The 26414-nt window shown below is 37.2% G+C and overlaps 3 protein-coding genes and 1 long non-coding RNA gene across 4 annotated transcripts; 3 read left to right on the top strand and 1 right to left on the bottom strand.

Moving 5' to 3' along the window:
- The first annotated feature begins 7773 nt into the window (after positions 1 to 7773).
- LOC106171350 (uncharacterized) lies at positions 7774 to 17052 on the top strand. Its single transcript, XM_086997804.1, has 7 exons — positions 7774 to 8088; positions 8938 to 9017; positions 9821 to 9946; positions 11081 to 11184; positions 12056 to 12136; positions 12515 to 12612; positions 13589 to 17052. Exons 1-6 carry the CDS (start codon positions 7941 to 7943, stop codon positions 12537 to 12539), a joined length of 564 nt encoding a protein of 187 aa, XP_086853930.1. The 5' UTR covers positions 7774 to 7940; the 3' UTR covers positions 12540 to 12612; positions 13589 to 17052.
- LOC147759477 (uncharacterized) lies at positions 15797 to 16977 on the bottom strand. The gene is made up of 2 exons (XR_015331473.1): positions 16815 to 16977; positions 15797 to 16455 (listed from the first exon to the last, which is right to left on the bottom strand). It is a non-coding gene; the product is annotated as an uncharacterized LOC147759477 (long non-coding RNA).
- Positions 17053 to 18712: 1660 nt separating the features above from the next.
- LOC147759478 (uncharacterized) lies at positions 18713 to 20597 on the top strand. The gene is made up of 4 exons (XM_086997459.1): positions 18713 to 18789; positions 19143 to 19274; positions 19685 to 19801; positions 20045 to 20597. The coding sequence occupies exons 1-4, from the start codon at positions 18713 to 18715 to the stop codon at positions 20226 to 20228; spliced, it is 510 nt and encodes a 169-aa protein (XP_086853585.1). The 3' UTR covers positions 20229 to 20597.
- A 2270-nt stretch (positions 20598 to 22867) lies between these two features.
- LOC106171343 (uncharacterized) lies at positions 22868 to 26414 on the top strand. Its single transcript, XM_013551652.2, has 5 exons — positions 22868 to 22996; positions 24214 to 24377; positions 24727 to 24864; positions 25282 to 25398; positions 25930 to 26414. Exons 1-5 carry the CDS (start codon positions 22985 to 22987, stop codon positions 26111 to 26113), a joined length of 615 nt encoding a protein of 204 aa, XP_013407106.2. The 5' UTR covers positions 22868 to 22984; the 3' UTR covers positions 26114 to 26414.

Here is a 26414-nt window from a genome sequence, read left to right on the forward strand (position 1 = left end):
TAATTTACTTACACTGTTAATATATATATATATATATATATATATATATATATATATATATATATATATATATATATCCAGATTTACATTTATGATAATTAATGTACTGTTGAATCGTGGGCTTAATCAATATTATTATTTTGTTTTTTATTTTTATTCATATCTGTTCATAAGTAATTGCATACCCTATATCATATCTTGATGACTTTAGAGTATAGCTCATACCCCTCAGTATGTCTTCTCTTGCTATTGTAGCAAAGAGTTTTGATCAACTTAGTACAAACGTCATATTTTTATGGTATTCTTTCTAACTTGTCTATTGTCTCTGAATGTCAATTATTGCAGTTTTTATTTTGTCACGGATGAAGTCACTTTTAATATACATGAAACATAGAGGTTTGTAATGTACAAAATCTTCGTTTTGAATAAAACTAGAAACATGCACATAAAGAGTGCCTATTTGTGAGTTACTGATGTCGGTATGTTTCCGAAATGGAATTAAGAAAAGGAAAGAAAATATGACTCCATGCGTACAAACACAAACACAATCACACATCGGCGTATGAAGAAATGCATGTTGGGTCTGACGACAATTTTTCTCATTTTTTCCACTGCAAATAAACATTGAAAATTCCCAGTAGTTGACTACAGATAATGCCTCGTTTAATTAAGATCTGATGTAAACGCTGCATGCCTGCTCACCCCACTGGTAGCTTGATTACTGAGCTATTGAATTGGTGTGCTTGCAAGTGAATCAGAAGTTTGACGTGATTATAGGAAGACAAAGGAAAAAAATGAACATAACCTTGCATTATATTGCAACAAATTTTTGCTTCATAATTATTCTACATACAGACCAGGGGCGGATCCAGGATTACTAGAAGGGGGGTCCGCGAAGCGAAGTCGACCCCCGCCCTCTATTTTTGAGGGCGAACGGTGCCATTTGGTACGGTTAAAAACTATGATTCAGTTACTCAAAATTCTAATCTCAAGAGGGGACCATTGGTGTGTTTTTTTTTCAGAAATCGAAGGGGGGGGGGTTCAGGACCCCCCCCTGACACCGCCCCTTAATCAGCTACTGACATACTGACATAGAAAAGCAGTCTGTCTTGTAATGTGGCGCGCAGCATTGCCTTTCAATATCCCGCTAGCAGGTTGAGAGAAGTGTCTACATATGGTTACTTTATGCCATACAGAGAATGCACAGACAGGGACAACACAACAAACTGTGCAACCAACTTGCTTATCTTTAACAGACTTTTCAAATAATCGAGATCCAGTATATTTGAGAGGGATGGGGACATTATCGTTTCAATTTGATGTGAGTCAGTTTTAAGTGGTAAAACCCTCACCCTTCGCCACAATAGGCAAGGTGACACTCAGCAACTGGTGGTAGATAATACAGGAAATAATCCACGCAGTTTCGCACTTGAACATCCAAAGACCAATTGCAGCGCAATCGCTTCCCCAGTTTGCGCATGCTTGACGGTCGACCGCGCCATCTTCCGGGGCAGGGTTAGAGCCGTCTATCCACACTGAGGCGTGTTCTCCTAGTCAATAACCGACACTGCATAACATTAATAATAAAACAACACAAACAACATATAAAGTGCATATGGACGCAGTTAGCGCACGAGTCGAAAACAAAGAACGGGAATAAGTTTTAAAGACCCAATTTTTTACTAAAAATAATCTGTCAGATAAATTATCTTTCACATAGCTATCTTTAGCCGTTTCCAATCTCCACCTTCCATGTCTTTTAAATAACCTGTCTGGAACACCAGCTCTTGCGGCAGCAGTAGCACCACCCGCTCTCAAACTATGTAAACCAAATTGTTTTATATCTTTAACAAGAGGAGAAAAAGAGGAAATAAATAATTCTCTCATTCTAGTATATGAAATAGGCTTATCGTCATCTCTAAAACGATAACCATTGAAGTGCTTGCTGACAGATCTGAAAAGATACAAATCCGAATGCTCACGATTCGCATAAGAGAACAATCGCTCTGAATTTTTAACAGGACAAAGCTTTGAATAAGTTCTAGCAATAACCATATGAGAACCATCTCTATAGATGTTCATTTTACTCTTTTCAATAAAAATCGACATGTATGAATCATAAAACGAAACATCGCTAATCCTTAAATTTAACAGCTCTGAAACTCTAAGAAAGCCTGCATAAGAAAGCAAGCAAGCACATATAGTACGTTGAGAATACACATTCCCTTTTTCAAAATTTGCATCAAACATTTTTTCCAAAATATCTGGAGATATGGGCTCCTTTTTGCAAACTGGCTGTGACTTGCGCCTCTTAATACCTTCCAACACATTTTTACTAAACTAGAGTCTGTAGGAGACTCTGCGCTTATAATGGCATGAGCCCATTTAAGCCTGTAAAAAGCCTGATAAACAGGACTAGAAGAATTGGACTGTTCTGCTAAGCACTACAAGTACAAAGCAACATAAAAACCTTTTGCCGGAAAATTCTCTTGAATGCCGTTCTTCTTCGCCCATAATTTCTATCGCATGAAAGCTGAATGATAACCCTTCACTGTGTTCGATGACCGACTCAGATAAAAATCCAGCAACCAATGGCATTTTACCAGCCAACTCGTCAGGAAGCTCAGAAATGTCATCCTTATAAGCCTGCAAAAACAAATGTAGAAAACAAAAAACAATTAGTAATTTAAAATCCCTTCCATTTTATTAAGAAAAATCAAATCTAACTGCCAGCATTTTAAACGGCAAATCCACTCTACCAAACAAGCCTCCTGCTTTTCCAGGAACATAAGTTTTTTCTCTCGGTAACTCTACTTATGCTACAGCTTCCTTTATAAATCACCCGCCTTTAGATAATAAAGGCCAAAAACTAGCTGAGTGCCAGCAAGGTAAAATCACCGTGCCGCTAGCCTTGCATTGTCTTAAATACAATATAACTCTAGATAATACACACACCGGGGGCACAAACCAACCAATCACACCACCCCAATGAACAGTAAATGCATCAGTGCCCACTGCACCTGGAGTCCAATATCTAGAATAAAAAACTGGCAATTTATTGTAATGATCGGAGTAAAAAAAGTCAATTTCATGCGGCCCCCAGACTGATTCTAAATGATCGAAAATACTATCTGCCACCGCCCAATCATCATAGTCTACTAATCTATTATTCCACATTCCATGCGAAATCTCCAAAGTGTTTTCCACCATATATCCACGATAACCAGTTCCACTAGCGTCACTGTAAATAATGGAATGCACAGCTTGATCAATTATAAAATCCCTTACAGAAATCTTGCATACAATATATTCCCAAAATTCCATTTGCTTCATACTGTTTCTGCTCAAACAATTTGTTCATTCCAAAATTTAGCTTTAGAAATATCAAAAACCATATTGCCAGTAACAAAAGACGTAGAAATGATCTGACCTACTAAACTAGCAACTAAACGCACATGAACGCTGCCTTCTCTTCTAAACAGAGAACGGATATCTGTCTTAGTCTGACGAATTTAAAGAAGTCTGTAATCAGGAATGCATATAGTGCCTTTCTCTAAATTCAAATTATACCCTAAAAATAAAATCTCAGTACTAGGAGACCACATTGATTTTTTAACTTTAGGAACAAACCCGCTGTTGATAAGATCTTGCTTAATTTCTAAAGCAATATTCTTACATTCTCTGTACTGCGAATGACAACCAAAACCATCATCTAAATACATGACCCCTTTTTCGCCCTATCCTCGCCACTTTTTAAGCAGCGGCCTGGTCACTTTAGTAAAAATGTAGCATGCCGAACTAAAACAAAAATCTGTCTTAAATAAAACATTGCAGTACGAATATCTTCTAATCTTACTGAAGATTTCCAAAGATGTTTATTAACATGCCGCAAATCTAACATTAAACGCTTTTTACCGCTTCTGCTAATGGTCACTGTAAGCGGGTTAACTACAACAGGTATATCTGAGCACTCACTAATAAGGCCTCTGACCAACAAATCTTGTATTGCCTGCTCAACAAATGCACTATGCAAAATAGCATTGTTATCCAAATGAACTGGTGCGGGTATAGAGAAAAAAGGAAGCTTGTATCCATTTTCTAAAAGATCAAGAATAAACTCATATCTGCCAATACTTAAAAAAAAAACGCTAATTTACTTCTTAGCCTGCCTTTAACACCAATATGTACATTGCCTTGCTCGTACTCAAAATAATCGTCAGTAAAATTGATTTATCATATTTCACATCACAACAATACTTATCTTTGACAAAATCATGGGCAATTGGCTTTTGAGAATCCTGGTGCACTTCCTGGTGCTTTAGTGAAGGGACAATCTCTCCTCCAATGGCCAAAGGGCCCACACTCAAAACACGACCCGCTCCTTCCTTGTCCGAAGGGGCTGACAGCGGAAGAGGTGGCTGCTGGCATGAAAGAACCTGGATTGACTGCTTCCAAGAAAAAGAGGCTGGGCGCAGTAAACAGGATCAGTACTACTAACGTTAGAATTGCTGGAGCCATGACCTCCCTTCGAAATAGGTTTGTTCAATTTACGCTTTTTCAATGCCTTGCTTTCCGCTCTGTTGATTTTCTTTTCATCCCTAGAGTCACTGTTCTTTAACTTATCAGAAATAGTAAAGACAACTTCTTTAGCGTAATCAGGCTTGCTGTTGACTACTACCCAAAATACCTGCATCAATAGCTCTTCAAACTCAGTGTTGAAATCAAACTGAATGCGGTTGCCTTCTTGGCGCCATTTGGTGGAAACCTCGGTCTTAATCTTTTTTAACTTTGTCAGAATAACCATGTACTTTGCTCTTTAAGCTTTCCAACTCAGAAGTTACTTGAGCCTTAAGGTCTTTTAACGATTCCGCCTGCGACTGCACAGTATTTGTTTTAGGGAAACGGCTGAAAGCATTTTATTTAAATATATATATATAGATAAAAATTTACAATAATGACAGTAATAATAAATAATAATGACGGTAGTGAACAGTTATTTGAGGAAGCAGAAATTGTGTTTATACCTGGTCGAGAGTATTGTTTAAACTTCCAGCAAAGCTGGTCAAAAATACTAAGAGATACCTTCCACACAGATTTAAACACACCATTTTCATGCTTAATGTATGACAGGTGTAATGCAAGAAAAAGTAATCCTCGCATCCTTCCTAGTATGTCCTGTCGGTAAAGTTCACTTTTCCTATCTGGTGTCAGTTGGGGTCTATTATTCTTTCATTGGTATTTAAACCCTTTTCATATCATAAATCAAAATGATGGCATCCCGACTGGCATTACAGTGTAGATGGAGATACCTTGCACACCAACACCACTCGAGTGATAACTTTTTAAAATTGTCCAGGTAAGCCGTGAACGCTCTGTCTTGTTTAATGGTGTGACTTTAAAGGGATTTAAACTGTATTGATTATCCCCGCACTTTTGGGACAAAAATCGGGGATCATGTTATCCCGCCCGTCCGTGCGTCTGTGCGTCCGTGCGTCCGTGAATCTGTGTGTCAGTAATTTCCGCTATCTCCTCCTAGAGCATTAGAGATGGGAAATTGAAACTATGGGAATTGGAAGACCCACCACCAGGGATGTGCATTTGCACATTGGAATTTAAGCACCACAGGGGGGTTGGGCTGTCCCCGGGGGGTGGTTGATTCTAAATTCTTATGACATTGCAAATTCTGCTATCTCCTCCTAGACCATTGCAGGTAGGAAGTTGAAACTTTGGTGATTAGTATACCCATCATCAGAAATGTGCATGGGCACTTTTGAATTTTAGTGTAACAGGGGGTTGGGCTGGGGGTTGGTTGATTCTGAATTCTTTAAACATTGTAGATTTTTTTACATTAATATTTTTAAATACCTTTGGATGAAGCAGTGATGTGTGTGTATGTGTGTGCGTACGTGCGTGTGTGGTAAGTGGTCCCTAGGTGTGAGGTGTTCTATGGGGAATTGCGGGGATATGCGATGGCTACCCATCGACACCATCTAGTTTCAAATGCAATATGCTTGATAAGTGTAGGCTGGTTTAGCAGTTTTGGCATTAAGGGATTACTAGGCATCTCAATCGACGCGGGTGGCCGGGGGTCACATGAAAACTGCCAGCGACAAGTTGGGCTTAATGTTATATAGAAATTATTCTAGGTATCTTCTCTTTTTAATCTTTAACTTACTCCTAAGTACCCTGAAAGTCTGTCTCAAGGAACCACAATCGGCATATTAATTAGTATTATTTTTTGTGTGTAAACATACAATTTCTATACCGAGAGCATGGTGGCAATTTTTAACTGGATTATCATGATAAAAAGTGCTTACCCCATCTATTTTGTTTTGTGAATATAATCCCGAGATATTTTATCACTTGAACTACGCTCAGTAAATGCTAACACAGGTGTAAGGTCATTGGCAATGATGGTATTTTTTAATTATACCTCAAAACACAAATGATAAATGTATTCATTAAATTATAGCGACACTAAGGTGTGAAGCACATTAATATGTAAGGTATATTTTGACAGTGCGCAACAATAAATTTCAATAGAATAAACGATCTGTGCAAAGATCAAGCTAGCATTCTTATATCTCACATATACTAATCTCATAATAAGTTGATTTGCTTCACAAAATTAATTAAATTAATTAATAAAATTAAGTAACTAGTTATTCTAAAAATGTGCCACGCAAAAATTAAGTAACAGTTCTTGGTGATGTTTATTGTACTTCCAAATTATTTTCACAAAGACGTTTATCTCGTTGACATTTGGCAAGGTTTGTGACACTACAGTAGTAGACGGCAGATTTCATAAACAATTAATGGCAATAAGTTTAGATTGTTGGGAACACCGATACAATACAATTGTAAAGAAAAACAGATACTCAGAAAAAAGTTTCTTTTCCCGCTGACTTGGATGGTCATAATTATGAAAAAATAATTGTAATTGGTCACCAGCCCGATTAAAAATTGAACTGTTCTTTTACCGAGAAAAAAAGTCTTGTAAAGTAAACGGGTCATTCCTGCCCAAAAAGATGTTTTCTACCGATAATAAAAGGTGCAGCTCCAGAACTTCAATGTACCGCAAGATGTTTAGATTTCCATGCACGCTTTGACACGTTGTTTAGAACAACTAACACAACCGAAACATAAACATCTCAGAAGAAGAAGAAGAAGAAAAAAAAGAAAACGTGTTACCTTGCCTGGAAGAAACTTGGAGGAACTTAAGAGTGTTTCCGACAGCAACAGAGCACACTGCAGACCCGCAGTTTTCAACCATTATTATTATTGAGCAAAAATGTTCATTAGCTTGGTTGTTGGATATACGTGAAAATTCTCAAACACAAGCCTAAAATTTTCCGTACCGTTAGCTTACGGCCAACCTGGTCGAAGGCCTTCATCAGACTGACGTGAGTAGTTGTTCACACTCACTGACCGCTAGGGACCCTCTTATAAATGTCAGGTAGATCAACCCCCCCTCCCACCACCCCCGTCCCTATTCATGAGTGGCTAGTGTCGGCTGATGTTGATAGCCTCTCATTATTATTATTATTATTATTATTATTATTATCTCACAATAGCTTTAAAGCATGGTATCTTTATATTAAAATTGGCCACGCAGAAATACGACATGTGACTGTTGAAATAAATACATTTTTATCTTAGATTTCCATGTATGATCGCTGTAGAGTAAAACATTTACAGATGCAAGACCAACATTTACAGATGCAAGTCCTACATTAAATTGGAGTACTGTTGTCCTAAACAAAGGCACGGTGTCCGTTTGCATACAGGGCATTGAGAATTAAACGGTAAGTGCTGATTGGTTTTTGCGAGTATCGTATCCCATGTGTGTTTGATTTCTCGTGTGAAACTGCTGTATCAAAGATATTTCCAAAAGGCTCGTTCTTTGATGTCAAACTTTAAAGCGATTTATAACTACCAGCATGCTCTTACTCAATTTGGAGACAGACATTTTGGTGACTAAGTCAGACTGGGGAGTCATGTGCTACTTTGTTTGTTTGTTTTTGAAAAGTGGTCTGAGTCTGAGAGACGTTTGTCCAGTTGGCATCATCGTTGAAATACTAGTAATCGGTGAGTGGTTATTGTTCACTGTATGCATTTGAATGCTTCTACATCTTCAGAATGTGTACGCATTCGGTGATGTTTTTCTTCATGTATAGTTGCCACACTGGTATTGACTTTTACTTTATTTGTTATGCGAGGTAGAAACTATAAAACCTTATGCTCTGTCATACTCTTTATTTACTGCTTTCCAGTTTCGTTTTCTCCATTTGCTCTCTTTCTCTCTACCCCATTCAATCTCTTACGGTGTTCCGTTGTTTACATTAAATACCGCTGCTTAAAGGGATAACGCCTGTTCATTTTGGCCAAAATGGATTTCCATGGGGTAAAAATTTTTCCCATACTAACTGAGCACAAATGGTTAATGAAAGGGTGCCTACATTCAAAGAAAGCCCCTGGTTAAACAAATATTTTTATTGTAAAAATCTCCTAAGAGATTTATAACGGACCAGTAAGGAAGACAGAGAATCATCGTTGGATATGGAATGCTGTTTATTCACGCAGTGTACAGAACTGTTAGTGGGTACTGAGCTGTACTAAACTGAACTGAACTGAATTGTTGAAAACTAGAGAAAAAGAAAATAATACAGTGAAACACCAAGAGAAAATAAAACCAGCTAAAGATACGTACTACCAAATGTATTAAATAAATTAACAAAATTATTCCAGCTTTAATTATGTGTTCTTGTCTAAAAAATTAATCCATACATAAATTATACTTCATTTGTCATTTAACTACAAAGACTTACACTAAACAATATCCATACTCGTTATCCGCTACCAACTGGCTGCCCAGAGACGGTCATGACCTCAGCTGTTACTGCAATTTATTGATAACGTAAAAATACTTGATTACAGACGATAGTCATCTTTGGAGGTCAGGTGGTCCGATACCAAGCACCAATTCCAGAATAATTGAGATCACCACTGTTTTGGTGGTAAAATATAATTTATAATATTTGTATGAGTTGTTTACAATGTTATCTCTTTAAGTATCGTTATTATGAGGACATGTAAATCAAGTTAATGAACCGCTCTTCTCTCCTTATCCATTCATGGCTGTCATTTACTATCATTACGTAATAAAGGGTGGAATTTGGGATGGGGTGATATATTTTGAATATTTATAAATTCACGCAAGAATATCCGTGCATCCGAGTCTTATAGATTTTGCTGGTCGAATGGAAATTACAATTTAGATGCGGCATCCTCGGAGGCGCCATATATGTACTAGCACGTACATGTGTATGAATCAATACAAACAAGCATATATGCATCTAACAGCCAAACATGACAGTGTCTTTGAGTGATAGCTTTGAGGGTGTTTTTTGAAGGGGATAATGGATGAACAAATCATTTGAACAAACGTTTTTCTGTTTATCCTTTGAAGATACTTTCTGCTACCAGTATATTTTAATGTGACTTGTGTAGACTGCATCAAAGAAACGATCAGTTTTACAGACAGCAACTTAAATGTATATAAGCTACGTATTATATGCACAGGTCTAGCAGTTTCAGGAGCGTTAACAACCGGTAAGAAACAATGCATATTGACGGTTTTAGCGAATGACGAAGAGAGAGCATACAGTATCTTGTCTACTCCGTTTGCATATAACCAGTTATAATAAGATATTTCATCAGTACACAGCTTTTTAAAAGCAGCCAAATGAGAATCGCGTTATCATTTCTATCAATGTCTAAGTCGCTATCTAAAAGATAACGCGTTATTTTCAAATTTCAGGAGATGTTTGGTTATCTAGTTACCATACTGGTTTCAATCTTTCTGACGGCGGTTGTCGTCCAAGAATCTGAGGCGGTGTGTTGTTCCTCAGGAGCCTCGCTCCGCTGGTGTGTGGACTGTACCAGGGTAAGATGAATTATATCTGTTACGGCACGTAAAGGACTGAGACAAAAACTGGGATCGACCTAACTCCCTGGGGGTTCACGCTAAATTGCTATCAGCTCAAGAGGTTTAAATGTCTGTCACGCCTACCGAATCAGCTAGGGTAAAGATAATTACCCCCTAACAGCTTTACTAGGCGTGACAGACATTTAAGTTGATCGCAATTTAGTGAGGCTCCCCAAGTAGATAGATCGATCCAAAAATCTGTGGGAATGGTCTCAAAAACGCAGCTGAGAGGTGTGCTGTAACAGTGTCCCTCCCCGTGTTTAACGTGTTTATTAAAAATATTAAACTATCTTTATTGCCTCTTTGGAATCACATTTGTATCTCGCGTATGGTGAAATTATAGGCCAATGTCAGTAACAGAGACGATAATTACGAGTGCATTTTACTCTAAATGGCTGGGTAATATTCTGAAATGAATTGCTCCAGGTCCTCATGTAGAACAGAGAAATGGCTTAGTGTAAAACATTCCTATTTCCAGAACTTTGTTTATTTTTTAAGTAATCATAAGATAAATATACTAACATGAAAATAAAGAGACCTATAATGGGTACGATTGTTACAGAATACATGTTTTGTCGCTTAAAACAAGTTTTGTGCCCAAGCAGAATTAAACTCCATTTTTAAATGGTTGTTCATTTTATCAGTATATTTGAAATATGAAACAAAGCTCTTACAAGTTAACATTTGATGGATGACACCGCCTTGACCATTAAAAGGAAACTATCACCGCTCATAGCCTCGACCCTTCACGTGGTTAGATATAGATACACGGTTCCTAGCTAGGGACAGGCTAGAAGGGGACCGCCAAAGATACACGTCGAGTCTCAGATCACCAGATTAAGCCACGTTCCCATGACTACCAGCCACTGGACTATTGAAATATGTTCTATTTTCACCCAGTTTTAATTTCTGATAAATTAACTGCTGCTATGATCTCAAAACATAACTGTTTACATAACGGTTTTGATATCACGTACCAAATAACAGATTTAGTGTTGCCAGTTTCTGTGTTACGAGTTTATCAGCGTGCTGAAGACTCGTTCTGCATAAATAAATCACTCATTATTATCTTCGATATGTGTCATAATTTAGAGAACTCCGTATTGTGGCAAAGGTCCATGCAATATATTCGGATGCGCGTGCGAGGGTGGATGTAGACAGTCTTGTGGCCCAAAACTCCTCGATCCAGTTAACGCGTAAGTATACCCTTGTCTCCATTTTGTCTTTAAATTGTAGTTGTCTTTGCATTTGCCTCCTACAGAATGTATGAAGTAGATAGCTATCTTTAATTTTTTATTAAAATAATTATCAATAATATGGTGTTGCTATGTATCGCGATATTGTAGATCTACCATATATTACCCCAGAAGGCCCCATAAGGAACATTCATCTCCATGCTTTAAAATTTCCACGTTTCAATACAAAAGGGCTTTGTATCAAATACCCTGTGTTCTGACAATAAGGCTCAATAAGGGACAGCTTTCTAAGGTAATCAGCAGACCAAAGTGACCAGAGATGGTGTATCCTTTCTCTGTGTCACTCATCTAAATCAACAGATGCCTCACTATTTACACTGCGTTACAGTATTTTGGTCGTCTACTTACGGACCTTGTACAGAAATTTCTTCTTCAGGAGGATTTGATTGGTAGATTAAGGTTTATCTTATGCCCCATCAAACAACATATAGTACTCCATGATATGATCACCTACGTATGACAAAGGGCGCGAAAAGACAAATTACAATCCAAAGTTAACACTGCTCACATATTAAAAATGCTGTTGGTCATCCGATGAAACTCCATTGGCCCATTGGGTCCATTGGCATCGGCTCATTGCGTTAGTTGTAATTCATCAACGATGTAATTCATCAACGGAGACCGATGTGAAACAACAAAATTAGCTGCTAAAAAGACCCCTATATTGAAGTATGTATAAGATTAAAAAAAACATATATCAGACATTTACAAAGAGGCTTGGTACCAATACTGCGACAGATACAAATGTTTCAGATCCAATATTCCTCTTTCTACCACAGTATGGCTTACAAGACTTATCTTCACATTTCAGTGGGATTGTAATTTACTACAATACGTGTCGTTGCAATAACAAGAGATCCATGACAGATGAGGCTGTGGTTGATGCATACAGGTAAAAAAACGCATGTTCCAAAATGTTATTAACATCTCAATTTAAGATATTTTTTAGAAAGCAAACGGAACGCGAGGTAGCTGTCTACCAATTTGCTATTGGTACATTCATGATTTAGTGTGATGCGTATTGCGCTTTTTTTTTTACTGTAATGCATATTACTTACAATTACTTCACGTTAAAAAATCAAAGTTACATAGATAATTTCCCGTGCATTGAATACTGGAGTAAAGACAAAATGTGGCGTTTCGCACGTAGGAAAATGTATCCAAAAACGCAATTCCAATATATAAAAATTAATGAACCGGGTCCAATCTAAAGCCTCTTGCATTGCTAATATTCTTTTGAAACTTTAAAAAGTTTAAACACTTCTTTCAGAGAGGATCAGGTTTTCGAGCCCTGAATTGGCACCGGGACTAGATCCAGGCGTGCAAATGTAGGAGAGGAGCCGTCTGGGCATACTTTTATTTCTATTATAAGGCCACACTTTTTTATTTTTATGGATGACATCCTGCGCGCGCACCGATTTTCGCCCGTTCTCCGAAAAAAAAAAAAAAAAAAATCCCCCCCCCCCAGCCCCCAACGAAGTCGGTTGGCGCAAACGTCGTTATTGAATTTGCCAGGAAATGAGCTTTCTGCGCATGCGCATTATCGCCACGTGGAATCGCTTTGCCGTCAAATTCATCTCTAGGATTACTTTCAAATTACACGACAATTAAAGTCATAAAGAGAACGGGTGCCGTCGTTTTGGATTGGTATGCCATTGATATTGGGCATGGAGATATCACCTTTTTACAATTGTGCGAAAGGCTGGCGGCCGCCAGCGATTATCGCCCGAAAAATTTCAGTGACATTCTGTACAAAGCAGCACATAGGCTACCAGGTTTTCTGTAGCGAAAAAAGGGTCGACAAGGGCGTCGAGGTATTTGGTGGGCTGAAGGTCGGACAGGCCACCTGACAGTTTGGCCGTGTGAGTCGAAGTAGACAAAATGGCATCGTCCGAAATGACCTTTAATAGATTTGGTAGTATTAAGCATATCTTTGCATCATTTTTTAAACATTTCTGTGAAGTGTTCAAAATGCTTTAATATTCTGAGAATACAAATAAAGACACACTGTTTGTTTGATATTTGTTTTATTGATTGCTATACCAACAAAATGCATGAAATAACCTTAATAGATTTTGTAATAAGAAGTATATCTATTCATGGCTTTTTTTTACATTTCTACGAAGTATTCACAATGCTTTAATATTTTGAGAGCATGGATAAAGACATATTGTTAGTTTGATACGTGTTTCTGTGGTAAAATTTGTGTTTCCAGCTGTGTACTGACAGCATTCCTTTACTTAAGCAGTATTTTTTTTTTTTTGAACCGTTTTTTTTTTCGCCCTCTCGCACCGATTTTGGGGTACCCAGAGGATGTCATCCATAAAAATAAAAAAGTGTGGCCTAATTATTATTCAGTTGAGAACATGTAATGTTAAGACGAGAGTCTACAGGATATTTCCTACATACATGTAGCTCTACATTTGGACTTTTTATCGTTTTGATCATCCCACAAATAGCAAATAAAAACATGCAACTCCAAACTTCCAGATACCGCCAATAATCTCAGATTGTTTGCGACTTCCTATTTTATTTTTCAGTTTTAAGCAAGGCTATGTGGCTAGGAAGTTTTATGTAAAAATTGACAAAACAAGACTAAGACAACTGAAACACCTACTCGGAGTGCGTGTGTTTGTGATATAATAGGAGAAAATTTCACTTAAGAAACAGTGGCAATTCATTTACTCCCACTTTCGGTATAGAACGTATTAGACTTTCCATTTCAATTTTTGCCAGCAATGTTTTTTTTTCAGATCCATTTAATGATATTATATAATTAATTGTCAAGGTAATGGAATAGTGCGACTTTACATTTGTCGTATACTAGCAAAAACGAACACAAGGACAAAACCAGAAAATTACCCCCCCCCCCCCAATGCCATGTAAGGATATCATTTGCTGAGTATCAATTACGAAACACATTGAAAAGGACTCTAAGGACGCGGTCTTATAAAAAAGGTAGTCTCACTTGTGAGTGACGCAAGTGGAAAAATCCCAAAAAGGATATGCATGTAGATTAACCATAATGCAAAGGAAATTAAGAACGACTTTCAAAGCGTTTGCTATACAAACCTGCTTTATATAACCTGGTGTATATCGGGGTCTACACTACTTACGTACTCAATTTGCACCAAAAGAACTGAGGGCATAATTATCAGATCGATAGAGGGAAAGGTCGAGGGAGGGCAAGACGGGCCAAAGAAAACAAGAATTTTATAACTGTAGTTGCTGGCCGTTTCTGACGGTATCCATAGCTCTGTCACTCTTGGTGAAGAGAAATAGGCTGGTTTTCCTTTCTGACGGTATCCATAGCTCTGTCACTCTTGGTGAAGAGAAATAGGCTGGTTTTCCTTCCTACATCATGATCCGGGAAGAACGCTGAGTGAACATGCCTGCATGTTCCATGCATATTAAATCCACGGGGAGGTAGACTGGCCATCTTTGAAACCAAATGTTCATCGCAACCAAAAGCTTATAAAGCCCATACGCTTTCAACATATTTTAATTGAGACATAATTGGCTTTACATTATACCGTATAAATAAATTTGAACAAACGCATTTCACACTTCTAAAATATAGAAGAAAGGCTACACTCGGGCTCGTAACTTCTGCAAACTAGTCTAGTCGCGATCCAGATGTTGAAGACCACTTTGTCATTAAATTTCCCACCTCTTATTTGCAAATTCAAATTGCGTTACACATGGAATAAATTAGGCGGGTTACCATGACTCGGACTAACATGCACGGCCACACCACACCACAGACCCGAAACTATCAACATTGACTTGCAAATTGACTTGCAATAAAACATTTACGACATAAATAACATAAATAACTAACAATAGTGACGGGAGCATGGGTAGCCTATATTTGCCTCTTAAAGGGCCACAATGATGAACGCTGTGTTGCTATCACGTTAAAACATTAATTAATTGAACAGAAAAAGACCAATGAAGATAACATCAGATACAACTGTAAGACGAGCATAGGTATCGTGGAGAATTGAACGGTACCAACTGAACGACGCGAATATACCACACTTAAGCTTTTTCATAAGAAACGGTAACATCAAATACATTTTAGAGACTCTCTCTTTGATGTCAAACATTAAAGCGTTCTAGTTGTTACTACCTGGATTTTTTCTTACTCTCGCAGTTTGAAGACAAACATGTCGATGACGATCGACTCAGGTTTTAATTCCAGTTTCAACTCAAATTATTATTATTATTATTAGTATTATTATTATTATGAGTCTAAAATTCAAATTTGTTCAGTAAATTTAAGACTTTACCATGCACCGTGAATAAAGAATAAAAAACGCTAGTAAAAGAAATGATTAAAACAGGAAAATTTTAAAATGAACAGAAATGGCTCTAAGCTTGCAGGTGAATTCCTTGAAAAGGTGTATCAAATAATATTCTTATTCAACATAAAACCCTTATTAAAGTCTGCTATGTTTTTCGTCGTGTCCTTCTGAGAAGATCACTTTTCCGAACTATGGTGGTCACGAGAGGGACAATAGGCACTGCATAGAGAAAAGATGCAGAGAAGTTTGATCCGATGATAATTTTATTAATCATATGAGAGAGACAGAGAGATCAGTGTCATTCAGTAATAAATGCATTCCACTAGATTTTTGGATGTCACACTTCATGTTGTTTTGTCATTGTTTGTTTCATAAATTCCATACTCGAAACTCCAAGCAACCTGGTGATCATTATGTAAGATTGCTAATAATATGAATTGCATGTTTCTGACACGAGACTGGGTTTTTGGGAAACGCTTTCTATGTGAAAAAGAAGCAACAGAAGCAAACGCTTTTCAAAGTTTGCATTTGTTTTTGTGTCTGTTTAGTTGAAAGCAGAAATATCCATTGAAAAATACACCCATACATGTAGGTAATTCAATCATGACCCAGTGATTTAACAGTTCCTTATATACTCAAAACTTATGCAATCCAATAGAAATATTAACACTTTCTTTTAAAAAAAATCACCAAAAATTGTTGTAAATTTTCTTCGTCGCTATGAATCGTGCACGTCTGTTATTCCGAATGATGTGTTCGAACTACAGTGAAGTGTTCATCGGTGTGAATACAGCTGGATGAAACAAAGTAGTGTCTTTGAGGAAAAAACCGAAAGACAATTCTTCGGGTCCCATATGTATATACAGTAGCTTGAGACAGCGCTGTCGTAGGAGTTCTTAGTAACCTGAAATAGAAATGCACTACAACACATCTGTGCTATGGAACTTCACTGTTCAGCAATTTTGATTGGCAGTCAGTGTGTTTACATTGTATAACTACTGTACTGATTAATCTGGATACATCCTACCCATGTGATACAAAAATGTACGGGAAACAGATGCCCATTAAATCTCATGAAATGGTATATCTAAACCTTTCCTATACAAAAACACTGGGAAAGATTTCCGCAAAGTCAAATTTGTAACACTGTGATACATTTACCACCAAACAAAAAGGTCTGGATTATTTCAATGGAACGATATACTTGTACATGTGTTTGCATCTCCATATTTATATGACGTGAAGAAGATATGGAACACTCACCTCCGCCATACTTGCGGTAATAATAAGGCCAGTAGAGATATCGATATCCATATGGGCGATATCCATAGTTAAGGCGATCTCCATGGATGGAATTGACAACGAAAACACATGCCGCTAGGGTGAACAAAAAGACCAGGAGCAGCACCGTGGTTGAAGTCTTCATATTTATAGGGTGGGCAAATAGTAAGCTATAAGATGTGACCGTTATTGTCTGTACTCATATACCCGAATAATAAAATGCCAGTGAGGTCACTTCCTACGGAGTGTTAAGGAAGTGTCTTGTTGTTGATGTAGTTAAGTGAAAAAATGTGCATGATTGTCCGTACTTTTGGGCGATTTCACATATTAAAATTAGCCCTGAGTTTTAGACCAAGATTGTGCGGTCTCCTTCAAGATAAATCCGCAAGTAAAGAAGGTATTGGTCTGTTTTTGGTATTGACTGGCCTTTTTGATTAATATCAGTTTGCTTTTAACATGTCTCTTGACCATCAGTTAAACATTTGTGCCACTTTCAGTTCAAAGGCAGATTAAACAGTATAAACGGCATGCTTCTAAATTTATGGATGCATTTGAAAAATAAATAAATAAATAAATAAAATAAAAATAAAAAAATAACAAAAAATCTCCTTAATCGTACAGATGTGAATTCATGTCTTCACATTATTAAGATCAACGGTTTATTTGTTTTACACCGTCTCATGCACTAGGGTCATTTTTTTGTCATAAGAATACAAGTTCAAATAAAGCTTACATATAGAGTTTTAAGTCGGAGAAATTGTTTTGAGTAACACGAAGGAGATCAAAACAAAATCCACTAGTGTTTTTTTTTTTGTGGTTAATAAAAAAGTGCAAGATAAAACCACCATGCAGACACCTTTGTATTAAAAGCACATTTCCCAAACTATTTCCCAAAATACACCATTGAGTCAACTTAGTTTAAGTACAGTGCCACGCCGTAACCGACAATCCATCATGTATATTTCTCCATAAATATAATGAAATAATGGTGTTGATGATGGTCAAACTGACCACACTTACCATCAATTTCAAAGACCGTGTAGAGATGTAGTTTTAATTACAGCCTCTTGTGGTACATATATAAGCTGTGTACTTTTCTAACGGTACCGTTAATTCGGACAGAACGCCAGCGATTTTTGATTCTTTATAAATCCACGAAGAAGAATAAGGACAAGATGTTTATCAAGGTAGGAATATTTATCAGTATTTTTTGGCATAAACATAATGCTAATAAATACATTAGATTGAAACGTGTCTATTAAGATCAACTATAATTGCTATTAAGCGCCCGAGCTTTCCGCTTGTGTGCTTTTTTCAGGTACATAAAGATAACAAATAAGCAAATTAACATCTAAGATACCTTACATATAAGTAAAATTTACAGTCTCAAAAGTGCATGATTTCATTATGAAAATAACATAATAATGAAAGAGTATAATATTCGTTGAGGAAATCATTGTCTATATTGAGTCTGTTTTTTTAAAGTGTCTAATATATTTTTTTGTGAATTTCTGATGGCAATCTATTTTTCTATTCTCAGCTTATGTGTCCTTTTAAAATGTAACTGTACTGTAATGTATGTAGTGTTGAATGTTGTCCCACCGGCAAGGAGTTCCTTTTCTTTATGGTGCTGTGGTGGCGCCTGATGCTTACGTTCGTACGTGCACATCATCACCCTAGGGACCAAGACACTAAACCCGAACGGGAGGTCACGCGCAACCACAAGATTTGCTTTATAATCTGTACACAATACAAACACTTTGATTCGTTCTCTATACTTTTCTCTTCTGCAGGAGGTTTTCCTTGCCGTCGTCTGCCTTTCGTTTTCAAATGGCCAACTTGATCATTCGGCCTATCCCGACGGACTCATATATTCTGAAATGAAAGATGGCGTCACCTTCGAAACCGGGTTCTCCACCAAAGCCGATTTTTCGCCAGACAGGGTGGCTTACCCAGAGTAAGTTACAATATAACCTACGTAACTCAGTATGTCAGAATTGTATGCAGTCGACAAAGGCTGTGTCTATAGTTAGTAGTACATTTCAGTTGGGTTTTTAATATTTCCCAAAATAACCGAAATTAAACAGCCAGTTAATCAATTTAATTATTAAGAAAATTAGTAATTGGTTAACTCATTTACTAATACGATTAATTCGTAGATAATTGGAATAGATTAAACACCAGTTACATCGCATTATATCATATTTTAAATAAGGGCAAACCATCGACCCATGCAGTGTTTACTAGTAAATATCAATTTAATTCCTTACTAATTTGAATATCCATTCATCTATCGTATAATTGTTTAAGGAAAAAGATCGCCGAAGTCTGTGGACTTTCTGCGCCTATAGCGAGAAGTGTGGGAGAAGGGTCCGTCCCCGCGGACTTGCAAGACCTTTCAGTAGCTGCCTTTAGAGCAAAAACCTCCCTTCTTCCTGTCGGGTAAGGCACATTAATCTGTTGTAGCACCTACGAGTACCACATACTGGTAGCTAGGATGAATATATTCAGATAGGGGTATATTCAGTTGAGGGGGTTATGAACCAAGTAAAATCATGTAACTTAGAATAATCGACGTTTTCTCAAAGTATGATTCCAAAAGTAATATGAAAGCCTCTCAAACGATGTGCGTGATGTGTAACATCCGTTGTTGACATTTCAAACAAAAAATATAGGATTAGTTCATCGATTCCACATACTTTTCTGAAGCGCATGTGATGGATAGGTTATGGTAAAAAGTTTTACTAATTATGCACATGTACATAATATATACAAAATTCACCCAAATGCATGTATGATTTAACTGAGAAAGGACCACCGCTTTTAAAAGACATTTCACGTTTCGTTTTCAGCGTGACAGAGTGTCCAGAGTACTACTTCCGGATCCGGCCATATTGGGTACGATGGAGAAATACGTGGTTTCCTGTGATTCGTTGTGGAATGGGCTGGTGGACGTGGATGTACTGTCCGTAAGTATATATATATATTGAAGTGTAACATAAATCTAGATATATATACGTATATATATATATACGTATTATAAGAAATGGGCCGATATACAGATATACATTGACATTATGAGTTAGAATTAAAACTTGAAAGCGCTGACGGGACAAAACTCTGTATGATAATAATAGCAATACAAAGTATGAAATATCCCCACTTTCTCTTATATATTTTTGTCCTCATTCGTGTACCCATTGGTGTTTCAGTCGAGTTAGTTGCCACCACACTTACTACTACAATAGAACGTTGAACTTCAAGGTTTGTGCCAGGTGCACCACTGAGTGGGGCTGGAGACAGGTCTATATTTGGACCTGGTACAGACCGATGTGGGTCTGGATCCGGGTGCCAACCGGATGTTGCTGCGGTCTCGCGAGAGGTATCCTGTGCTAGAGTCCAACGCGGATCTTTACTCGGTCACACATACACTTTATCTTTAAATTGAAAAATGTGTAACTCTATAAAAGTTTGTGGCCTCTATTGCAGTGCAAAATTATCATCTAGGCACAACTTTTTTTCGGTTCTGCCAATAGTTTGTGTACACCAGAAAACAACAAAAATGTGGTTTTACAACTATGCTAAAGTAGGTAAATGAGCCCAATACGTGTAACTGGTGTTCAGCAGTCTTACAAGTGTATTTTATTGTATTAGGTAAGGTAACAGTTATACGGGATAAGACATGCTGCTTGGTATTTACACATCATGTTATGATATTCATAATTATACTTACTAGTATTGTATAAATGTATGTATACCCCTCGTCGTAAGTTAGTAGGCCTGCAAATACCAAACCATATGCATATTAAGTGTTTAGTAATCAATATATTTATTACAAATGGAATAATGTTTTGAGGAGGCACTTTCAACATAGTATTTCACAGCACGTTGGAGACACAATGAGAGAGATGACTTGTGGCAATATGTTTAAATGATGAACTGCCTTCGTCCAGTACATGTGAAAGAGTGCATTTATAACAGATGATCGGCGGACTAACTTATCCGCCGACTAAATATGCCCATTCGTTAAAAAGCGATGCAGCTAATCCCCTGATGTTTTCCCCGCTTCACACGCGCCGTCGCTGCAGGGGCCGAGATTTAATCCGCTTAAAATGGGACGTATGTATTTATGAAGACATTTGATATCATAAAAATAAAACAAAAAAACAAACAAACGATAGTAATAATAATACAAGTAGCAACAAAAAATCTCCTTTATCGTTACGATGTGAATTCATGTCTTCACATTATAAAGGTCAGGGGATTTGTTTCACACTGTCTCATATACTATTACCAGTATGCCACAGGGTAACACCACATTTCCATAGATTTTTAGATCGATCTATCCCTGTGGGGAGTCTCACTAGATTACTGTCAGCTTGGCCGGCTTAAGCGTCTGTCCCGCCTACTAAAAGCTGTAAGGGGGTAATTAACTATGGTGCCCGCTCGGCTGACTGCAATTTAGCGTGAACCCCCAGGGAGTTAGGTCGATCTAAATCTTAATCTTTAGATCGATCTAAATCTCTGGGAAAGCACCCTAAGAAATAAGTTTAAATGAAGCTTACATTCTTTTTAAGGCCAAAGAAATTGTTTTGAATAACACGAAGAAATGAAGCCCAGACCACGTTATGCAGTAATATTCTTGTGTATGTTTAAATAAAAGAGTCTTAAATAATACCACCAGACATCCTTTTATTAAAAGCACCTTCCAGTCCGGAGTCAACCGAGTTAAAGTGCTGTGTTACGCCGTAAACGACACTCCATTATGTATGTTCCTACATAAATGTTGATATAATGAGAGGGTGGTATTGATGATGGTCGAATTGACCGCAACTACCGTTAATTTCAAAGACCGTGCATGTGTTCATTTGAAAACCACAAAGCTGAATCAAAAATAAAGAACTTTAGTTTATGTAAACAACACCATGTCTAGTCTAGCTATAATGCACGACCTGCACGTTTATCTTTTTAACGAGGAAACCGTCCAGTTTAAAAAGCAATCGATATGTTTAAATATCTTTTTATTTTAAGCAAATATATGAATCAGCGCGGTATAAACATAATACAAAACAGTCCACAGGCGTGTCATTCAGTTCAGCCGATTGCACTCAGAGAGAGTCCCTGCAGAGTTGGAGCGATCTACTTAGACCGATGGTGTCAATGGGAATGAACCCTAAGTGTCATCCTTGGCTAGGGTTTTATTTATGAAAGATGTGTCAGTTTTCTGAAACGAATGCACTCATTTACGCATGTAAGCATGAAACTGTATATTTTCCCCAGTAAGCACCGGTGCATAAAACACAGTATAATATTGTACATTAGCATAAAGCCCCTGTGGCCGGTACTTGAGGCATCCATACAGTTGCAAATAGCTGAAGATTTACCTGGCCCATATGAAACGAATTAACAGTATACATATATACCGGATAGAAACCAAAATTCATGTTTGGCAGACTGTGCGCTTATCTACTTACGTAATTAAAACGATCGTACTTTGTGGCATTGGAAAAAGTGTCAATAAGCATTACTGATATGTTCTTTAAGGTATTTTTAATTAAGGAAAAATTATGGCCAGTTACTTCAGTGCAAATTGCCTAAGTTACGAAGCTCAACATTCAAGTAATGTATGTAAAATCCATAAATCGGAGGTGAGAGTTTTTTTAAAGAGGCTGTGAAAAGTGAAACATCTTTCAGTCCTGGCAAGTACAAGTGTTTTTTGTTTGGAAGCCAGTTCAAACTTGCATTGGGACCAACCTGGGAGGAGACGGTTAAAGTGTAAGTAAACCTATGCAAAGCCTTACTCCAGACCGGACCCAGAGTCTAATTTCTTGTCCGAATTCACCCCGGAAATAACCTTGAACTTTGGTGGCTCTTGAAAATTAAATTTAAATCATTGACAAACTGCACATTATCAAGTGTGTCTGGAGCATAAATATCTTGATTCTTTTATTATCTTAATATTTTCTGTCAACATCTAAAATAAACTAGGCATTTGTGCCTGCCTATAAATCTTGACCGTCTGAGATGTAGTTTTAATTACATCCTCTTGTGATATATAAACTGTGTATTTTTCTAACAGTACCATCGATTCGTGCAGCAGCGCCAGACATCATTGATTCTTTTGAAATCCACGAAGTAAAAATTACACCACGATGATTGTTAAGGTAAGAATATTGAGAGTTTATTGTATTTCCTTTTTTATTATCGTTATCTGATTCGCAGCAAGCATCTTTGACACAAAGCTCAGTTTTTTTTTTGAAAAATGACACTAGTTTTAGGTTGCAAGAATCGTTTTTGAACAATGACAATCGGAACTGTTCGGGAAAAAAACTAGAAAAGCACTCCGAGAGCGCAGACCTCCGCCAAGGCAGCGATTTTTGATTATTATTGATTATTGATTGATTATTGATCCGGATCACCACCAAAAGCTAATCATCTCTTCCTTGGTCCACTTCTGACAGTTCCTGGAAATGTCATCAAAGACTGTCCATAACTTTCTGAGTTATGTTGATGACAAACAAACAGACAGACAGACGGACAAACAGGGGTGAAAACATTACCTCCTTGGCGGAGGTAAAAAACAATTAACCCCATAGGGACTATTTAGTGCTGACGTAAAAACCTTCCCTGGGGCCAGTTTATGTGCATATGTACCTTTGGAAAGTGGGATTATTTAGATTTTGGTCCTAGATTAGTTTGCAAACATCACTTACACAAATTATATAATTTTAGAAAGCCAATAATTCAGGCTTCGTGAATATGATTTTATAAATGTAAAGTCATTTAAATGATTAGACTTATGTAGTTTTGAAAATTGAATTCTCTGAATTTGAAAGCTGGAGAGGAAAATCAAAAACTGCATGTTACAGTGCACAAATAGTTTATAATTTCCTTATATATCTGCTTGAAAATCTGTCATAGTAATGTTACATAAGTTAACTTTGAACTCAGAAAAAATCAGCATGATCCTAGTTTTAGTTTTTTTAGTTATTTGGAATTTATCATAATTTTTAGGTGGTGAGAAACCACTATTTTCTTTTTAGCTTTTGAAACATAGAATCACCTTTTTTTCACTCCACTTACCTTTAAAAATTCCCTAAAATAGTTAAAATGAGAAAAAAACTCGCTCAATGTGCACCATAGTCTTATTTCATAAATCGCTGCTTAAAGGGAACAGTATGCCAATATTCCAAGATATGCATATATGTGGTTCTGGGCCTTTGGGGTAAGTGAGAAATGAACCGCATGTATGCGGTGACTGTCTCTTTGGGGTTAATGCATATTTCAATTTACCTCTCAAATTGCAAAGTACACATGTACCTTACAGCCAGTGCACAATGTATATACAATAATTGAAAGGTTTTTTTTTTTCTTCTCAAAGGGGATATTCTTTGTGGCCGTCTGCCTTTCGTTTTCAAATGGCCAGCTTGATAATGCTGCGTATCCTGACGAATTCATATATACAGAAATGAAAGATGGCGTCACCTTCGAAGCCGGTTTCTCCACAAAAGCGGATGTTTCACCAGACAGCGTGGCATATCCGGTGTAAGTTATAACGAAACAAAATAAATCAATCTTGTACGCAGTCGACAAAGGCTGTTCCTATATATTCCAGTTGGGTTTTTAACCAAGCATTTTTGCTATTTCCCAAAATGAATAAATAAAAACTAAACCACAACTGCCAAACAATTAATTTCATAATCGCGTAATTGGGTAGTTGGTTAACTCATTAATTAAAAGGTTAATACGTAGATGAATAGAAATGAATTCAAAATCAATAATATCATGTTTTATAATATCTGCAATTGAGAGCGAAACGTCGACCCTTCTTTGTAGGTATCTATATCCATCCTTTTATCAATTTACATATTCATCTATTTTATTATTCATCAAGGAAAGAAATTGCCGAGGTATGTGCACTTTATGTGCCAGCAGAGAAAATTGAGGTAGAAGAGGCTCCCGCTCCCGCTGACTTGCAAGACCTTTCAGAAGCTGCCTTCAACGAAAAAGTTGCCTCTATTCTTCCTATCGGGTAAGGTGCATTTACCTGTCGTAGCGCCAGCGAGTATCATATACATACATACATTGGTAGGGTGGCTATTCTCAGTTAAGGTCATGAACCAAGTAAAAGCATTTAACTTCTAGTAATCGTCGACCACAAGTAAATTAGAAAAAAGAATGTTAAACATCTAAAATGAAATGCACGGTCTGTAATTGATACCTCGTCAGGCAAGAATTACACTCATTGTACATGTGTATGTACATGTAGAAATAGTTGACCAATTTTGCATTCAATTTTGAAGTGCTATCCCCTTGGAAGTAAACAGGCTATGGTCATTTATCAAAATTTTAATGCTCCAACAAGATCAAGTCATCCAAATACATGTCTGATATCCTTGAGAAAAGACTATCGCTTGTAATACAGGCATATTTCACGTTTCGTTTTCAGCGTGACAGAGTGTCCAGAGTACTACTTCCGGATCCTGCCATATTGGGTACGATGGCAAAATAAATGGTTTCCTGTGATTCGTTGTGGAATGGGCTGGTGGACGTGGATGTACTGTCCGTAAGTATATATATTGAGGATAATGTTATTACTCCATAAGGAGAAGCGTGTTAGGGTGCTTTCCCAGAGATTTAGATCGATCTAAAGATTAAGTTTTAGATCGACCTAACTCCCTGGGGGTTCAGGCTAAATTGCAGTCAGCCGAGCGGACACCATAGTTAATTACCCCCTTACAGCTTTTAGTAGGCGGGACAGACGCTTAAGCCGGCCAAGCTGACAGTAATCTATTGAAACTCCCCACAGGGATAGATCTATCTAAAAATCTATGGAAATGGGGTGTAAGTAGAGAGTATGCTTGAGATACATATTAATGCAGGAGATTATTAATAATTATATACAATGTACATTGAAATTATGAGTAAAAATTAAAACTTGAAAACGCTGACGGTACGAATCTCTATATAGTAATAATAGTAATGGATGGTCTCCTCTTTGAGTATGAAATAGTGCCTATCGCATCTGATATGGCCCTCTTTTCCTCGGTTTCTTATGCATTTTTGTCCTAATTCGTATTCTTTTTTGGTGTTTCAGTCCATTCAGCTGTTATCAAACCTTCAACTACAGTAAAACGTTGAACTTCAAGGTTTGTGCCAGGTGCACCACGGAGTGGGGCTGGAGGCAGGTCTATATTTGGACCTGGTACAAGCCGATGTGGGTCTGGATCCGTGTGCCCACCGGATGTTGCTGCGGTCTCGCGTGGGGTTTCCTGTGTTAGAGATCAATGCTGAATTTTGCGGATCATTACTTTGCAGATACCATGAAAGACCCGCCATCCAAACACGTGTATTTTGAATTTTCTGCTGTGTTTGTGTTTTTTATTTTTATTTTTCAAATAAAAATGCGTTACCTTAAAGTTTTAACATTAAATTGAATTAACTGTTTTTGTTTAATTGTTGTCAAAATAAGAAACAGTTTCTTGAATATTACACAATTGACGTGTTCAAATTATTCACAGGTGACAATGAGTAACATGATGTGCATGATTTGAAAATGAAGAATAAATATTTGCAAAGTTA

This window comes from Lingula anatina, chromosome 10 (assembly GCF_051362555.1).
Source record: "Lingula anatina isolate TDL-2025a chromosome 10, LinAna3.0, whole genome shotgun sequence".
NCBI classification, from domain to species: Eukaryota; Metazoa; Brachiopoda; class Lingulata; order Lingulida; family Lingulidae; genus Lingula; species Lingula anatina.

Excerpts from the sequence above, each read along its gene's own strand:
- LOC106171350 (XM_086997804.1), top strand. The coding sequence starts at position 7,941 with ATGCTCTTACTCAATTTGGAGACAGACATTTTGGTGACTAAGTCAGAC. Across the intron at positions 8,089-8,937 it reads CGTTGAAATACTAGTAATCG|ACGATAGTCATCTTTGGAGG; the intron begins GTGAGTGGTTAT and ends ACTTGATTACAG. Across the intron at positions 12,137-12,514 it reads GCTGTGGTTGATGCATACAG|AGAGGATCAGGTTTTCGAGC; the intron begins GTAAAAAAACGC and ends CACTTCTTTCAG.
- LOC147759478 (XM_086997459.1), top strand. The coding sequence starts at position 18,713 with ATGAAAGATGGCGTCACCTTCGAAACCGGGTTCTCCACCAAAGCCGAT. Across the intron at positions 18,790-19,142 it reads GACAGGGTGGCTTACCCAGA|GAAAAAGATCGCCGAAGTCT; the intron begins GTAAGTTACAAT and ends TAATTGTTTAAG. Across the intron at positions 19,802-20,044 it reads TGGACGTGGATGTACTGTCC|TCGAGTTAGTTGCCACCACA; the intron begins GTAAGTATATAT and ends TTGGTGTTTCAG.
- LOC106171343 (XM_013551652.2), top strand. Across the intron at positions 24,378-24,726 it reads GACAGCGTGGCATATCCGGT|GAAAGAAATTGCCGAGGTAT; the intron begins GTAAGTTATAAC and ends TTATTCATCAAG. Across the intron at positions 25,399-25,929 it reads TGGACGTGGATGTACTGTCC|TCCATTCAGCTGTTATCAAA; the intron begins GTAAGTATATAT and ends TTGGTGTTTCAG.